General features: G+C 38.0%; 1 protein-coding gene across 2 annotated transcripts in view; it reads right to left on the bottom strand.

The window, feature by feature from the left end:
• zfpm1 (zinc finger protein, FOG family member 1) overlaps positions 1-13,686 on the bottom strand; it is a 212,446-nt gene extending 198,760 nt beyond the window's left edge. Inside the window, exon 1 of one of the 2 annotated variants that reach the window (XM_059993028.1) lies at positions 13,467-13,686. In XM_059993028.1, coding sequence (XP_059849011.1) covers positions 13,467-13,506 — 40 coding nt within the window. In that variant the 5' untranslated portion in view covers positions 13,507-13,686. Of the gene's footprint in view, positions 1-12,246; positions 12,357-13,466 lie in introns of those variants that run through there. The other variant, XM_059993029.1, reaches the window with a different exon arrangement.
• Positions 13,687-19,484: the final 5,798 nt, after the last annotated feature.

Genomic DNA, 19,484 nt, shown 5'->3' with positions numbered 1-19,484 from the left:
AGCTTACAAGTGTGAAAGATAACTGAAATGAGTTAAGATCATGAAAAGTCTTGAGAGGGTACATGCAAAAAATGGAGTGATAGAATATAGAAATAGGGTTTAATTTTAAACTAAGGGGTTTACCTTATAATCCTGTGATAAGACAACAAAAATTCTGAGGGTTGAGTCTTTGAAACTCTTCCTCAAAGAGCAGTGGAAGCAGAGTCTTAATATTTTTAAGGCAGAGGGAGATAGAACCTTGTTATGTGACAGGCTGAAAGGTTATGCAGGATTGCATTACAGTTAGAGCAGTCATGACTTTACTAAATGGTGGAGCAGGGGCAATAGGTAATCCAGCTCCTAATTTTTAGCTCGCTTATCCTTCCAAGAATTAAATCATGTGATTTGTGCTTCACTTTCCCATATTTCATCCACTCACTTCATCTCAGTCCCACTGCAACCTCTGCTCCCATCTTCCTGACTTAATGTTGCTCCCTTCAAATATCTCAAATTTTTTTTACAATCTGCCTCTTCTCTCCAGAAAATGTTTCAATCCAAGTCAGAAGATTACCTTGAATTCCGAATATACTCATTATTACGCAGTTTTCAGTGTGGAACCTCTGGAGCCCTTGCAGGTAAGATCCATAGACACACTCTGATCTGTTGTCATCCTCTACTCAAATGGATTAGTCAGAGCCATTTGAGTGTTCTGGTAACAACATACAATTGTTAAGTGCTCAGGCAAACTCTCAGTGGATTGAATTAAAAGGATAAATTGTTTATGGAGGTTTTCAGATTGGTATAGATGTAAACAGGTACAGGGCTTTATGAACGAAACTGTTCCAAGTGTGAAGCTCAGACGATTGTGGACTTGGCTGCCAATGGTGGACTAGGGAAAGATTTGCATGTGGCAGAGGTCAAATCATGTATTTTGGAATGACAAGTTCTAAAGGTGGATGCTACAGCAATATGGTAAAAAGCCATGAGAATTTAAATTTTAAACCACTAAACTCAAAGCCAATGTAGTTAACAGGATGTAAGAAGCAGTATGGGAATTGCATTGGAACAAGATGGCTTACAAGGAGCAGAGATGAAAACAATAATGAGTGGCATAGAATTGTTGTCTATTGTGCAGATTGATCTGTGGTTGTGGTCATTAAGTAAATGCCACAGGTCAACAAGTTGGTGAAGGGCAAGAGGTTTAGGAAGCAGTGAGATTAAGAGACAAGAACAGTAAATGGAGGTAGAGCTTGAGATGACTACAAAGGAAAACGGCAGAATTCTCAGTTGGGAACTAACATGTAATAAGGAGCTAAATTAATTTAATAAACTTGCCAATATCCCTTTTGCTTACAAAGGAAGCGTCACTGCCTGACTTTTGTAAAAGCATTGTCAGATCAAAATAGATAAAAACAATTAAGTGATACAAGATGTTTTTGCATCAAGATCTGATAAATAGCAGTAAGATGGAATTTCAGCCTCTCAGAGTTGATTCCCCATGCTGATTTTTAGGAGGGTGACAACCCTCAGGCTACTTCTCCATAATGCCACTGTAGGCTGAAGAACAATTGCAAACACTAAGAGGAGATCAGAAATCTGCCATTTCAATTACACTTTTTGCAGGGATAAAGGTAAACACAAGTAAAAAGCAGCAAAACTCTGTAAGGGCAGTAACAAATGCTGCAACATCCACGTCGCGTAAATGAAAAGGACATATTTTGATGCTCATAAATTCTATTACTGCTTTCCACCTGCTAAGTATTATCCTTCTTGCTGAACGTAACAAATCTTCATTTTACTGTTGTAAATATTAAAACATATAGCATGAGGAAATCAATTCATTTCAACTGAAGAAACCTAACTGCTCTAAACCCCTGGCTTAGGGGCAAAGCTGAGCTGAAATTCGCGAGTTCAAGAGATTCTGCAGGTGCTCGAAATCCAGAGCAACGCACACAAAATGCTGGAGTTGCTCAGCATCTATGGAGATGAGTAAACTGTGACGTTTCAGGCCAATTACACTCACTATGAGGAAGAGAAGAGTGGAAAAAAAAAGCAAAGACCTTTCCTCTGTCAAATTAAAAGATTTATGTATAAACACTCCATATTAAAATAAAAGTAGAAAGCAGATCAAATCCAATCTTCAGATTTCTTCCTCACAATTCAAAAGACGTCAATGGTTAATAGACTGATTAAAATAAAGCTTTAGTATTATTCAATAATACTAAAAAACACAAGCATCATTAATTCAGTACATGATTAATTGTATCTTATAAATGGTATGTAAATTAAACACACTATTCTGCCAAATTTAACAGCAACAGTCATTTCACTTTTCTATTTATTTATTGCCCCTGTGCAAAAAGACTAATATAGTTGTAAGTAAAATTAAAAGTAAAAAGACATACATGTCACCATATACAACCATATAAAATATGGATTATTTTGCTTCAACAAATGGACAGGCAGTTCAAACTAGTAACTGGTCACTTACTCAGATAACATTGAAAACAATACAAAGTTACAAAGTGATCCCTGGTTTCATATCAATGACATAGACTTTTTGAAAGTGAATTTAACTATCTGCTGAATTTTACAATTCTTTACATTTGAGGAATATTTGCAGACTAATAAGCTAGCAACCTTTTATCTTGTGTGAATTGATAGTTCCCCTTCTAAGAGTGTGAAAAAGTAGCTTGCAGATAAAACCTTTTATTGAAGCAAAATGTACCATCTGCACCTGTTTTAATTTATGCTTCACAAAGAACATTATTTTGAAGAAATATTTTAAAATGAACTATTTCAAGTGATGCTATTCTGTATTATAAACAATTTCTGAAGTATAAAAACAAAATTAAATAATATACAACTTTTTCTTTAAAAAGAAAGTGCCCTGTTATGTTATGAACAGTCTTAAGAGGAACTCTGGATCTCTCAATTTAAAGCCTGACATATATCAAATGACTCATTTAAAAGCTAACATTAGGTGTGTTCAGTTTACTTGTACCTTCAGAGTCTGCAGATAATTTTAATATTGCACTGGTGTGCATCATTGATAATGGGTAGAAATGCTGTTAGACTTTGCCAATCCAATACCTATCTCTAATTAGTAACTGTCTGTATCATGATAAGGCAAACTCAGTTTGACCTTTCCATCACGTATCTATAGCAACCCAGCCATTTAGTTTATTTTTTAACTGATTAAATAGCAAATAGAAGGAAGATCTTTAAATAGATATGCTGATTAATTTACACATTTTGATCAGAATAAATGTTTCTTTCGAGGCTTGCTTGATTCAATAATGTTAGAGGGCTATTATTGAGAGGAGCCCTGAGAAAGCCAGTGATTAAGATGCAGAGTAGCTTAGTTTCAAATACCTAGTCCTTCTGCCAAGTCCATATCCTATCTAATGAGGGTGTAGTTACTTAACATTCATCACCAGTGAACTCTGTAACTTTATCAGCTTACAAGCATGGCGCCATTGCAAGGGCAGGCCATTTTCAGTTCTCAGATAGTACAGATAAAAGTGTGATAGATTACAATAGATTGTTTCACTTGAGAATATGTGGCTTCCAGAACACACAATACAGCTCCCATCAGTTGTTTCAGAGAGAGAAGCTGAATGACAAAGACAACGTAAGGAATATGTGACATAAAAAAGCAGGTAAGAACGGATGTATCAAACTACAAAGAACAACTCAAATATTGAATTAAAACTGCAAGGATTAAAAGAAGTAGGGGACTTCCCTATTCATAATAAAGTCTGTAAATGGAGAAGGAAAGCAGAAGGGAGAAAGAAAATGCAAAGAGGAGTGAATGTAAATTAACTAGCTACAGGAAAACACAAGCTAAAGAATAATCACCAGAAACCAAGTTTCACTGCATTTATAGTACTTTGTAAATCGGGTCAGCAAACCCTGGTGTATTAATATTAAACAAAAACGTGAAACAATATGAAAGAAATTCCTAACAGCACAAATTAAATAGTAATTATAATTCCTTAGCTTAACTTGCATCAGAAAACTTCAGGATATATCTTATTCATTGTTTGATAATAGCCTTTTTTTCATGGAGTATTTTGTTTCAGTCTTTGTACAGTAGGATACTGTACAGATGATGAATATTTTGTCAGGCTAAATACTATTTCAGAACACCTGCTATACTGACTGTATTACATTTATTAACTGCCTTATCCAATCCTAAATCAATTTCCCCCCAGTTTAGTTTATGTCGCAGTGGAGAGCTATGAAGTTAATTTAAGAAGTCAGTGTTTTGAAACACAGAACATGGCAATCTATAAGGTACAACAACAATATAATGTGGGCTGCTTACTCAATAGAGGCACACATTAGAAAGTCATAAATCAATAGCAAACGAAAGTTGGGTTTTGAAGAACAGAAACTTGACTCTTTGAAAGAGGATGATGGGAAAGTGGTAGTTGGTGGGTGGGAAGTGGTAGTTGGTGGGAGGGAAAGTGAGTAGGTCAGAAGTATCACTAGTAGCTCTTTTAAGATATTATCCTAAAATTGTGTCTTCAAAACTATGGTCTCCAAGATTTGGCAATCCAAGTCAAGCCCTGCTGAAACTATACACGTTTTCTGTGCCCATGGTGCAAGACAGAAACAGTGTCTGTTGTTTGTGAAATCCCAAATGCAACCCTGCAATTGACCACATTCTTGTGCTCCACTTTACAGCAAGTTTCTGTCTTGGGACAATTTGTTAGGCACTGGCCTTTCTGTGTGCACCTATCTGTCTGTTTCCTTATCTTCCATGGCAGAGTTTGGAAATGCTTTTTGGAGTTCATGACTTATGAACACTGGGAAAGATGGGATGTTCTGAAACCTGTTATTGTCTCATTTTTTATACAGTTTTATCTAGTCTCACTTAAATGGAACTGAAACCCCATGAATGCATCGAAGAGTACAATTCCAAAAGGGCCAACTGGGAAATGTGAGCTAATATAGTATCCACTATGACTTAAGTAGGAATTTTCCTTCATTTGTTGGCTCAGTCTTGTGTCTACTGGGTGATGTCATAGCAATTACTAGGTTGAAGTCACCAACACTGAGCACAATATTTCAGAGTAAACTATGTGAATGTATTTATTCTGAAAATAAATCTCAAATTTAATCTTATTGAGAAGTAATATCACAATGACTCCTGAAGTGGAAGAATACAACTGCTGCAGAATAGAGTGCTCTGTAACTGAGACAGAGAATCTTTTGTTGTCAACTACTTCTATTAAACTTGCCCTAGGAGTGCAATAGTGCACTGCAACAATTATAGAAAGATTTAGCTCCCAATACTGAATTGTACTTAGAGCCTAAGCCTCTATCATGTCTGTAAATGCTTTCTTTTAAACTAATAATTGAAATATAGCACAGTATTCCATCCCCTTAGTCAAAGTAGCTATCTGTTTTGATTTGGTATGTTAACTGGATGAACATAAGAAATGACATTCAGGAATAGAATTCAGAAGAATTCCTTCTTCTCCAGCCCTTTGCCTTTTCAACTCATCACCTCTCAGTTTCTTACTTCAATCCCCCCTCCCCGCCGACCTGGCACTTCCAATCACCTTCTAGCTTGTCCGCCCTTCCTTCCCACCACCACCTTATTCTAGCAACTTCTCCCTTCCTTCCCAGTCCTGATGAAGGGTCTCGGCCTGAAACATCAGCTGTTTATACATTTCCATAGATGCTGCCGGACCTGCTGAGTTCCTCCAGCATTTTCTGCGTGATGCTCTGGATTTCCAGCATTTGTCGGATCTTGTGTTCAGGAACAGCAGTAGGTCACACAGCCTTCCAGCACACTATTTTGTGAAATTATTGCTGATCTGAACATTGGCCTCAAATCCTCTTTCTTCCCCAATTCCTGCAAGACACTGTATCTCCTTTTCCCAAAGAAACTTCTCTCAGCCTTTGAGATGTTAATCATTCAGCATTCCTAGTCCTCTGACTTAAAAATATTCATTATCCGTAGGGAAGAACATCACCAGTATTTCAGCCTTAAATGGACACACCTTTGTGAGGTGAAGCATTTTATGAGTACTAATGCGGCTAAGACATCCACAACAAATGTTAGGATCCTGGGGAGTACTGAGAAACGGAGGGACCTCCGTCTATGGTTAAGAAGGCATGTGGGATACAGGCCCTCACTTTTAAGATGTTGAGGAAAATAGCAGGGAGGTTATGCTTCAACATTGTTCAGATCTTCGTTGAAATAGTGAAAGCAGTTCCGGTTATCACACTACAGGAAAGATGTAACAGTGCTGGAGACAGTGCAAAGGAGAGTCGCCATGATATTGTCCGAGAAGGAACTTCTCAGTTATCAGGGAAGACTGGAAAGGCCAAGTGTGTTCTCCCTGCAGCAGACGACTTTAAGAGTGGACGAGATTGAGAAATGCTAAATTATGAGGTAAATGGGGGGCGGGGGGTGGGTGACAGCAGGAATTTTTCCCAAGTTAAGAGGCAGATAAAGCTAGAGGACACAGGGTAAAGGGCATAGAGTGGATCTAAGGGGTATTCAGAGGATGGTGAATGCCTGAGAGAATGGTGGAAGCTGAGTCGAGAATGCATTTAAATGCTGAGATGAGCACTTCAATCAACTCAGTATAGAAAGCCATGGACCAATTGATGGAAGGTAGGACTAATGCCAATGGGTACCTACATGGTGGACCAAAAAGCTTGTTTCCATGCCTTATAACTTTAACCTTTACCCCAAGATCAGCCTCAATGCATCTACCATATAAAACCTCTTCAGAAATCATATACTATTTTAGTAAGATCCCTCTACCTCATGTCTTTCTAACCTACCAGTAGTATAGCCCAAGCTACTCAATTGTTCCACACAGACCTTAATCCAAGGAGATTTGGTACATAGCCAAAGCAAATGTCTGCAGAGGCTCCATGGAGAGCATTCTGATTGGCTGCATCACTGTCGAATGCAGGATTGTAAGAGGCTTCAGAAGCTTGTAGCCTCAGCCAGCTCCATCACAGGCATACACCCACTCACTATCAAGGCAGTGCTTCAAGGATGCAGCATCCAGCATTAAGGATCCACACCATCTGGGGCATGCCCTCTCCTCATTATTACATCAGGGAGGAGGTACAGGAGCTTGAAGACCCAAACCCGACATTTTAGGAACAACTTCATCCCCTCTACCAACAGATTTATGAGCCATCCATGAACCCCTGACACTACACACTGTTCCTCTTTTGCACTGTTTTTATTGTATCTTTGTTAGTCCGGCATTGTACCGTGGTCACTAAACAAATTTCATGAGTTATATCAGTGACAATAAACCATTCAATCACATGAACCTTCACAGCACTTTCTCGAGTACAGAGGCCCAAACTGCACACAATAAACCATGTGCAATCTCACCAAAGCACTGTCACAGTTGCAGCAAGAACTCCCTAGTTGTGAAGTCATTACTTCTTACAAAAAGAGGCAACAATGAACTTGCCTTCCGCATTACTCATGGTACTGCCATGCACACCTTCTGGTGCCCTTGCACACAAATACCAAGATCTCTCTGAACACCAACATTCATATTTCATCTCACTGATTACACACAAGGTACAGTTATTCTGCTTCCTCTGATAACTAATTGTCTTTCCAAGTTAAAATATAACCCTCAATACATGTGAAGTAACTCTGTCTGTAACAGTTTATCGACTGTCTTTGCAAATTCAAATATAATGCACTGGTTCCTTTTTAATCACCTACTTAGTTATATCATCAAGAATATATCTTTCAAGATAGTTTTCATAAAACCATATTGGTTTAGCCTCATTGCATTACGATTTTCTAGGAGGTGCTGCAACGACCTCCCAAAAACAGATAATTAGGTCAAATCCAAACAGACACTAATGTGCCAACATAATTAGGCTGCTTCCTCTATAGTGAGCCATCTAGTTTCTAACAGTTCCATTATAATCCTGAACTACTCAGATAGGGACAGACCTTTGTCAGGAAATACAGAAATACACATTACTATTTGACATTTCTCCATCAAAATTTATTTTAAAATAAAAATTATAATGTTGACCAGACTGGAAAGGTACACAGAGACAATGTCATGCAATATCCCAGAATCTATCTAGCATCCCATCCATTTAATTTTATTCCTATTACCAAACAATTCCAACAAGTGGATGCATCACCTAACTTGTACTGTAAATTTTTATTTTGTTGTTTTCGCTAAGTCAGTGATAACAGTGGTGACATTACTGAAATCATGCCCAAAGTGAATTAAAAGAGATTTGCTATGAAATCATCCAAATCATCCTACAAGAGACAAATCAGAGATGATCTGCTGGTTTTCTAGAAATGCTCATGACACTGTAAAATAGCATTACTCTTCCCCCCCCAAATATATATTTTTTTTGTTTTTAATCAAAGCCTTGTAATATCACAACAGTTAATTAAGTCCCATTTTGTTTCTATTCCATAATAAGCAAAATTCCGGATATTTTATTCTGAGTCATTTTTGGAGGAAAGAAAATTAGGAATATCCCCTTTTGACCATGAACAACACCCTGAAAGGCAGGAGACAGGTACAGCCCGAGAAACAAGTTGCAAGTGGAAAAAGAACAGAGTTCTCAGCACACAGGACTCAGCTCAGCTCATGAATTTGAAGGTACAAGTGGGAAGTCACTTAACAATACTACATGGAAAAATAAGACCTCACAAATATATCAGGTTTCCATCAATCAGAAAGCCAAACTCTTCCAGTCTCTCAACTGGACACATCACTAAAACAGTCTAAAAAAAACTTACTTGTTTCGCCAAAGAAGAAATATTTGATGGAAAAAATCTCCTTGCCATGATTATTCTGAAGAATTCCAAACCCTCAATTCTCTTTTTTTAAAAAGCTCTCATTCAATTAACATTTCCAGTACAAAATTAATAGTTTTTTTTAAAACACAAAAGGGATTGGAAGACAGTGTGCTCGTTCTCCTGTGGACAGACAGTCAATCATGCTGTATCTTATTACAAGAACATTCACCTTGTTTGCTCAAACCCAATTTGAAAAATTTAATTTTATGTAAAAAAAGATTAAAAAAATGTTATCATCAGGCAATGAATAATCCAGGCAGTTTTTTCTCCCTGGCATTTTGGTGGAGTGTGATAAGGCTAAAAACAACAGGCTGCTCAGTAAAGTGAAAAAAAGATAGATAACATTGATATGCACTCCTACACAAAACAGTCCAACACTTATCTTTGCTTTTTATCACAGTTTTTTTCACACAACCGGACTGGAAGCTCCTTTAATAAAACACATTGAGAGGAAAAAAATAGATGTGAAGTTTTAACTCTCCCCCTTTTTAAAAAAAAAGAAACATAATTTATCAAGGTATTATCGAGAAATCCAGACACCCTAATCAGCTCCCATGAAGTCAGTATTTCCATTCTTATCTACTGGAGGAGTGGAAATGGAGAAGTGATTGTCAGAGCTGTGCAGATTACTGGAGCGGAATGCTAATGGAGGACAAGGCTCGACCATTGGTCGCTTAGTACTTGCTATCTGTACCATTATCAAAGTTTATCAAGGCAACCATCGCTTCATAGTAATGGGGCCAGTTCAACTTTCTGCATTATCATATAGCAAACCTGCCCATGAGGCCTACACTAAGAGTGTGTTATGCAGCTCAGAGTACAAGAGAAGGGAAAAGCACTGATGGTGAAAGCAACAAAGTGTGGAAATAAAGAGGTCTGTATAGACAAAGAGAGGAACAGAAATATATAGAACCCATTCTTCCTAAAAATAACAGGAAAATATAATTAAAAAGAACTGTGCTTGAAGTAAAGGGGAAACAAAAGGATAAAAAGGTAACACTTGAAATGCATTGAAGAGAATGGTACAATGCCAGTTAGAGAAAGCAATGAGGCAAAAAGAGAAAAATAATTAAAATTAAAGAAAATCAAGGACAGCAACCAAATACCCTGCAACCTTTGATAACAGACCACAGAAAGAAATGAAGCAAAAAGAACAAAGCATTAGGAAATGGGGGTTAAAAAACTAAAAAGACACATTGTAGAATTATGAAGAATGCATGATCTCAAGTACATTACATTCTTTGCTTTCACAATGTAGCTGATACAAGATATTCTTATATTAAAACAAAGTTTACAAGGTGAATATTAAAATACTCTCTAAATGATAAATGGTAACTTTAGTTATTATTAAATTATTTTCACAGAAGGACGCAGCTAAAAGCAAGTATATTCCCCAACTATAACACCTCATACTAAGCAAACTAAAACCTTATCAATAGTGCACTAGTAAACATAATCATTTTACCAGGTAGCATTTAGCATTATCCTTGCAATAGGAGAGAAAAACTATTCCACACGTGTCTTTAAGATAGAGAAGACAATATGCATTCAAAAAATTATATGCACAAGCAGCTGAGAATATTGAACCAACTTCTATGTTTGGCCAGTGTCTGTTATTTTAAAAATCTGGGGGACAATTGGCAACTGTTTCAATAATCTGTGGTTAACAAACATTTTTACAAATGAGCACCAATCTATGTTTCTAAAGAGATCATTCATTTTCACTTTCATTTAATCTGAACAATATACAACTACACTAATTTTACACGTGATTTTTAAAGAAATTGTCAGATTGTTTTAGTACAAACCCCTTAGATCACATGTGCATAGAAATCTGTAAAATAAATTCAGACTGAAGTCCAATAAAGAGTAAAATTTCTTTCTTTCAGAACAACCATTTCTTTCTACAGTAACATCTTGTATATCTGGTATTTGTGAATACATAATTATAATGCAACTGGTAAAAAAAAATTGAATATTTAGTTAATTTTTTAAATACCTAGTAATACAACTTTAGTTACATTGATACACAAGGATGGTGCAGTTGTTGCCGATTAGCAATGACATCCTTTTTGAAAATTTGGATTATATGTAATGGTGAGTAGTCATTCATTTGAGTTATATATGCTGTGGTTTATATTAATACTATTTAGTCTTACAATATATTAGTGCAGTGTCAGACATTACAGCAATTTATTTAATGGTTTTTGCATTGAATCCAAGTGTATGGTTAAGAGCAATGTATTTTTGTTTAGCAATTCTCATGCAACTGGTGTATTCCCCATGGATGCCGGATGGCTGAGAAAATACTATAATTAGATTATAACACTTTAGTTAATTGTAGTGTTCCCTGGCTTCAGCTAGACTGCAAGCTGCTCAAATCCAGCTCAAAGGTAACTTCATCAAACGAACAGAATATTCATCATAAAAAGCATGATATACATTTTAATTGAGCAGGGCAGCACCATCAATCAAGCCTCAAAGCTCTACAAACTGTTATGAATCCTTTCAAATAACATGGTCAACTTGTGTCACGTGGTTAAAACAATGTTGCACTCTACATACAGAAGCTGGACACATGGGGAAAATGTGGCAGCTGAATTTAACACTGAGAAATATTAAGTGTTGCAGTTTGATTGGAAGAATGAGAAACAAGATCAACCAGAGGGTGCAATTTCAAAACTGGCAGAAGAACAGAAATCTGTATGCTCATGGGCATGTTCCATTGAAAACAGCAAGTCAAGTTGAGCAAGTTGTTAAGGGCCTGAGCTTTATAGGACAGTCATGATGAAACCTTGTAGAACAATGCTTCAATCAGAACTGGAATATTGCACCAATTATGAGAGCTGCACTTAATGAAAGGGAATGTAGTAATAATTTAAACTGGTCTCCAAGTAGGGAAGACTTCAGTTCTGTGTACAGAATGGAAAAATTGGGTTGTTCCCCTTGGTAAAGATAAGATTGCAAGGAGATCCATTGGAGATAGTTAAAATTATTAAGTGTATTAACAAAGTATACAGAGAGAAACTGTTCCCACTAGCAGTAAGGCCCAGACTTAGGTTATAGACCTGTGCACCAGATTGCAACATCAGCAGTCTCTTGTCTCTCCAAGGGGACAGGAAATGAAGGTGACTGGCAAAAGGACCAAAAATGAGATGAGGGATTTTTTTTTAGAGCTTGGAATGAACTGCTAGGGGTAGACGTTGGTGCCGATTTAATTGCAGCATTCAAAAAGGAACTTAGAAAGTATCTGAAAGGAATGAATTTGGATGCCTATGGGGAAAGGTGCTAGTTAATTGTTCTTACAGAGCTGGTACCCACTCAACAGGCCGAACGGCCTATTTCACATGTTCTGAACATTCTGTAAAACAACTGTCACACTGTTTTAAAACTCAAAATGGTAATCAAGTTAAAAACGTGTCTAATACCTCGTGTCTAATATTAATTGATCCGTTCTTTATCTTCATCGCAACTATTTTTTGTTCAAACGTTCTCCTGTCGATGTATTCCAATCCCGAATTAAAACATCGGTTACCAGCTAAATGCAAATACAGTTCGTACATTTTGGAAACAATTTTGCTACACATAATGTTGATGACTTTCAAGCAATTTTTGAAAAAAAAAATTTACAGTACCTGAGACGTGGGCATCCCATCCAAATGACCTGCTACGTTAAACATTGCTTCAGAAAAGTATGTTCTGTTGCAGCAAAGCTTCAGAACCCAAGTTATTTATCTTTCATAAAGTAAATTTCTTAATAAATTGCCAATGTTACGTAATATCCTACATCTATTTTCCCATATCGCTACATCAAAACAACTTTTTTCTTGAAAAAGAAATAACCGGCACCTGGATCCTAACAGCTGTATACCAGTCTTATAGTCAAAGGTGTACAGTTCTTAAGAAAATAACAAGTGAAAAATTGGAGTTTAGACTAATTCCAGGTGGAACAATATATTTTTTAAAAAGCTAAAATATTTGTACGCCTTTCCTCACACTACTCCAAAGATCTCTCTATTTTAGATTTAAAGGAATCAATGGCATTAATAGCTTAACGATGGAATCGATTACATCAGCAGTCTTGTTTTTTCGCGTTTATATTTCTTTGTATTTGTATAACCGTCCCACTCGGTACCTCTCCAGTCTGGTTCGAACTGATAAGAACTGTTATCGCACTTGGCAATCTATATCAGGACCTAGATCAAGCCTCCGGCTTATCGTGTTTTCTCATCACCCAGTCTACAGTCAAACAAGCTCCACTTTTGTTCTATGTTTCCTCTACTAGAGAAAAAAAGTCGTCATCAGTTTAAAAAAACAGTTGAAAAGAAATGAAATTAAAATCATATTTTAAAATGGGAAAACCTAGTGTCATGATCTGGCGTTTGTTACTGCGATATATAAAAATATACTTGATAAGTAAATGTGCCTAATTATTTTTAGCTTGTATTAAGCAGGCATTGGCTCTCTGTCGAGGTCGACTATTAAAAATATCCCGTGTTTTCTACTTCATATCTGAATTACGAACACCTGCCTGTAAACGAATGGTTTTAAAGCTCGTAAGGGAGACGGCAAGGCGTTGTTATAGTTGACAGACAGCGAGAGAGTTTGTAAAGTGATCAGAAGAGCAGAATCGAAGCAACAAACTCACGTTTAATCTGCCGGGGGTTACTCTGTTTCCTCCTAGACATTGTGGTTGTCGGTCGCCGTGGGAAGGGGAGGGGGGATTTACGGGTGGTCAACTGTGGCGTGCTTTCGTAGCATGGTATCTTCGCAGAACACAGGCTGAGTACGGAACTCAGTGACCAGAGCCGAGACAACCCGCTAAGAAACGTCCCATTCACAAGCACCGCGCTATTATCCAGCCAGCACTCACCCGATACACTGTATCCAATCCGACGTCTGACGTCATGCCGCACACGACAACCATGGCAACCCGGCAGCATTGGTCCGTACGTCAGTGCGCAGCGATGTAAATAAAATTCGCCACCTCACGCTCTGCACCTGGGTTCCCTCGCGGAAGCGAACCTGGTGTTGGGAAGTGCGCGAGTAGCGCAGATGCCCGGTAAATCATTGACCTGTGCATTGTTTAAACATATTTTCCAGGTAGGCCAAATTTCACACAGTCTATTACAATGATGACGTATCACTTCACTTGGATGTTTGATGTTAAATATAAATCTATATCACTGTTAAAACAAACTGCGAAGGAGGGTCTCACTGAACACCCATCGAAGGATTTAAACTTCTTCAGGGTAAGCACAAGAAGCTGGGGGTTTGCTGCTGCACTGTGAAGTCTCTTCGAGGTGTACCTACCCGAAGAATCTCTTGTGTTGATGATCACTGTAGGTTTGGATGCACATGTGACAAATAAAAGTAATATTTAAAGCAAATCTAACAAATACCCCTTGCACGAACTTGCTGTGCCCCAGAACACTTCACACCCAATAAAACCTATTTTTGAAGAGTGGTCACGTTTGTTCGGTAGTGAATATGTTAGAAAGTATTTTTAATTGTTGGTCATTGTACTCGTTCCTGAACCCTTGTTCTTGGAGGAAAATGAGTTGAGGAAGAGAATGGTTCCTGTTGCCCTTTCAGTAGACCTCAACACGAGGTACAACTACTCGCGAGTGAGAAAATTAAAATAGGATACACTTGTGTGAGAGTGAAGGACAATATCCCTTTTGTTGACTAGTCTAGACTGGATTTTAAAACTCTCTTTGGGTAGTCTTCCACGCACGCAGTCACATACTTTGCGACCTCAATTATTTCCCGAGCATTTTTTATTAGTAATGTATGTCTGAAATTTGGGGGAACCTTCCCCAACTCTAAGTAAGCCACGCGGGTTTCTTGACTGGGGGCACTTGCTTTATCTGTAGGAAGACGTACCTCGTAGTTCAAGGGAGCGAAGGACCAGCCGGTGCAGCATCATCTTCGGGCTTCCCAAATCTGTGCAGGAGTACTATCAGAGTTTAACCATTTAAAACCGCACCACTTAGTACTGTATACAAAACAACGATAAACTTGTCTACTGTGCTTGTTTTTTTCTCTCTGCCAAAACCTGGGTTTTGACAGGGGGAAAAAATGGCAAGATTTGAAAACAGGAAACCGGTTTGTGGGTATTAACCAAAAAGAACCAAGAATAATTATAAAAGTCCGAGAAACAGGTAATGACGGAGTATTGCCAACTCTATTGAAGCGCATTGCTTGCCTCTATTGTAAGCCCTATGTGACATTAGTTTTGAAACACCGAGGAAAATCTTCGCGCAACTACAGCCAGTTGTAAGAGAATGTCTACCAGATATTAGTCATGCTTATTAGTCATATTTCAGTTATCAATATGATCATTTTGCATGGTTGGAAAGTGAAGCCGAACAATCCTTTGGACATGAAAGGTATTGAAATAGCATGCATGAAAGCAATTCAATGAGGTGTTGGTCAATCATTTACTGAAGAGTGAATTGTAGATAATGGGGTACAGCACCACCTGTGCATAGACTCGAGCATGTACACCAGTGAGCTGCAGTTGTTTCCCGGGTGCCCGAGAGAGCAAGCTGAGGAGAGCACCTGGAATGGCTCTTCTGATAATGGGAGGCTCTGACACCGCAAAGAGGTGTGGTGCCACCAAATATTTAGGCCATTTCCACAGATAACAGATCAATGATAACAGGTAGGCAGGCTCTTGGAATGCTTAAGAGCTCAAGGTCCCTTCATTAAGCACAAGATACTCTGTAGCAGTCTGCACAACCTTGCATTGCTAATGCTAGCATTTAATTGGCTGACTAACTACAGGCACCAGAGCAAAAACTGATGAACAACTATCACCCACCTACAGTCACTTTATACAAACTACTGCCAGTCAGATAGAACATAGAACAATACAGCACAGTACAGTACAGGCCTTTCGGCCCACAATGTTGTGTCAACCCTTAAACCCTGCCTCCCATATAACCCTTCATCTTAAATCCTTCCGTGTACCTGTCTAGTAGTCTCTTAAATCTCTCTATAGAACAATGATGAGAGGGTAACATTTTCTCCTGAGCTATTGGCCATTATATTCTTGTTCTATTTAGCTACAATAGTTGCATTCCGAATGCTGGGGTTAACTTCATTAATAACCTGACCACAATGGCATGGCATGTTTTAATATTGCTTGGTCACAAAAGGGGCACAAAGAATATTTATTCAAACACTCTATGTATTAATGTCTATCACAGTCTATCCATCCTAAATGCCTCTGGAGCTTTACTTAAACAGAAGAAGAGTAGGTGATAAATGGGACAGAGAGCCCTTTAACACAAAGCCTGATATTTTGTTCTACAATATTAGTATTAACAGTAGGAGAGGCATTTTGTTAAATTTATCCTTATCAGTATAGAACAATGTTGAGTAATAAGGCCTTGTAAATCCATTATTTTGTATTTTTGGGCAGATCCTAACTCTTCAGAAAATAGAAGCAAAAAGGGGTTTAGGAGTCCTAGTGCAGAATTCACAAATCCCTTTGTACCTCTGATTTCTGAATTTGAGGATGTCCTTAATGTCAACTTGCAGGATGAGATGGTAGAAAGAAAGGTAAATGCTATGTTAGCATTTATTTCAAAAAGGACTAGATATAAAAAGCAAGAATGTAATGCTGAGGTTATTAAGGGATTGATTAGACCACATTAGGAGTATTGTGAACAGTTTTGAGCCCCATGATCTAAGAAAGGATATGCTGGCATTGAGGAGGGTCCAAAGCAGATTTATGAAAATGATCCCAGGTATGAAAGGGCTAATGTATGAAGAATATTTGATGGCTCAGGACTTGCATTTGCTCGGGCTTAGAAGAATAAGAGGGAATCTCATTGAAACCTCCTGAATACCGAAAGGACTAAATGGTTTGGACATGGAGAGGATGTTTCCAGTAGTGGAAGAGTCTAGAACAGAGCCTCAGAATAAGACGTCTCTTTAGAACTGAGATAAAGCGGAATTTCCTTGGACAAAGGTTGGTGAATCTGGAATTCACTGCTATAGGCAGCTGTGGACCCAAGTCATTGGGTACATTTAAAGTAGGGGCTTGATAGGTTTTTGATTAGTAAGGACATCAAAAGTTACAAAGAGAAGTCAAGAGAATGGGACTGAAATGGAAACTAAATCAGCCATGACGACTGGCAGTGAGACTCAATGGGCTGAATAGCCTAATTCTACTCCTATATCTTATGGTCTAAAAACAAGCACATGCACACATACACACACATCACTGATGCAAGATGTGAATATGTTGGTTTTCCACACCTCTCTTTGTAACCCTCAGTCTTCGGAGTACTTCCTTTTCAGGGACAGGGAAGCATGGAGTGGAAATGCATCACAATGTCTTTACCTGATGGGAGATGGAGAGACAGGAAGGGTCAGCTCACAAACCAGTTCTTCATGGCAATCTAGTCTCCACTTGCCAGGGCGACCTGGACTGCTACTTAAATGACATCCCTCTGACAACTGTGGGATAGTTGTCCCTGTGTTTATTTTATGATTACAGTACCCCTCTGACTGTTAACCCATTATCTTGAGATCTCATCCTACTCTCCACTCACCACCAGTTTAAATGTTTTTGTCTTGTTTTTCTCAAGCCACTGGATTCCAAGTTACAGGTATTAGCTGAAACCATAAGAAACAGTGTTCATTAAACTCCTCAATGGACTCCAACATCATTCCCAGAGCTTAAAGTGATACTATTTCCATGGTTGTAGGTTCAGTTCTCCAGTACTCTTGCTGAGCTTGTTTTCATAGACCACTATTAAACTGAGGGCAAATCCTGTATGATAGCTTTTTTTTTCTGATCTATTTCTGCCCATGCTTCCCTCTCCTGTGTAAATAAACCATCACATAACTTGCCTTCAACTAACTTGGAACTGCCTAAATTCAGCTGAATGCCAAGTTGTATTAGGCTGTTCTACTGGATAACATGATTCTCTCCTGCTATAACAGTAAAATTGTTATAGTGAGAAGATTCCAAGGAATTACTCCAGGCATTAATGAGTTCATTGACAACTGCATGATCTGACCAGCGGCTCCAATTTAAAAGATGTGCACAGTTGAATGTAAATTGTTAGATTATGGATGGAATATGTTTTCAGGCTTCTTCAAGCTTCAAAGTAGATCTTGGCAGATTTCTTTTTCAGCTACTCTTCATTAATTTGTTTTCTTCATTAAATTATAAGCTGCTATTGAAACCTTCAAAGAATTATCAAATACTCTACCTATTAAAATAACACCTAAAACACCTGCAAACTCTACTGGAGAAATAATTAAGCATAGAGATATATTGATCACAAACGATTTGAAAAAAACTGCAACTCAGTAATCTTGAAAAGACTGAGCAAATTGAGCTTCGGGAGTAGTTATGTGCATATGTTACGTGAACAATCTTAGCTCTGGAATAAAATGGAACAAAACCTCAAGAGATGATTGTGTGTAAATCTAAATGTAGCAGGAAAACATTTTTCAGATATAAATAAACCAAAGCAAAAGATATTTTTCACATCTGAAGGTGCTAGATAATAACAAATTTTGTAACAGAATTCCTTGCACCAATAGGTTACTGGATGTGGTAATCGTGTCAAAAAAAAACTTGGTCAGTAGAATTTTCATTCTGAGCAGAACAAAATCCAACCAGGAAGCAACTTTCAAAACCATGTAGTGCACCAGAGCTGAATAAATAAATATAGCGATCGTTGAGTCCATTATCTCCGAGTGCTCGAGGAAGGCAGGGTAGGACCTTGGCCCAGTGATAGATGCATGTGTTTCACCCCTACTTCTCTCTAATTTTCATTCTCCCTCTCCCTTTCACAGTCCATGAGGAAGATGATCTGTTTTGCTTTTCTTCTTTCTTCTCCTGATCACCTGCTTCTATTCTTCATCCCCTGGCTTGCTTCCCTTTTCTGTTGTCGATCCTCAGAAAAGAATGACGCAGGTTAGAAATTCCTGACATTAATGAGAGAAGAAATAGAAATGTGTGATACTGTGCTCGCTCTTCATTATGAACCAAAGGTTATGCAAGTATGCAGTCATTAAAACAGCACTAGTTTAAAGCCCCAATCCACCCTTCCGCCAGTCCATCACCTACTAAAGGAGAATGCCATCCTATTATTGTGGGTTAGTAAATAGAGACACAAGACACTGCAGCAAATGTGGAGGCATTGAGATCGCTGATGTTTTTAGTTGAAGCATCAACCATTCCTGGGCCTCCACAGATATTGCCGAGCCAGCTGAAGTCCTCCAACAATTTGTTTACAGCTGACAATTCCTTGTCCGGTATTATATCTGTGGCACCCACTGCATCTGCATTTCCTGCAAAGTTAGAGAGAATACTGACAAGATTGTCAGCTGTTGGCTGTTTCGCTGGTACTATCAAAGAGCTGATATAAAAGATAAGTTGATGTCAATTTGTATAAGATAAGAAAGGAGTTTTAATATTCTCTGTACAAGTATTTTCTGTTTGTGGATCTGATGCAGCATTCAATGTTGAGCAAAGTGAACTGTTGGATAGTTAATGTTCAAAGAGAAAATTCTGGTGGTTCACAAGGAAGAAAGGAAAAGTAGTTCTTGAGCTACTTATTTAAAGGCCATGATACTTTTGAAGCTCTGCTCTCTAATTCCAGGGTTGAACAGGCAATACTTATTTCCTGTATCA

Source organism: Hypanus sabinus, chromosome 17 (genome assembly GCF_030144855.1).
Source record: "Hypanus sabinus isolate sHypSab1 chromosome 17, sHypSab1.hap1, whole genome shotgun sequence".
NCBI classification, from domain to species: Eukaryota; Metazoa; Chordata; class Chondrichthyes; order Myliobatiformes; family Dasyatidae; genus Hypanus; species Hypanus sabinus.
The sequence above is the reverse complement of the archived record's forward strand: the minus strand, read 5'-3'. Positions and strand labels throughout refer to the sequence as shown.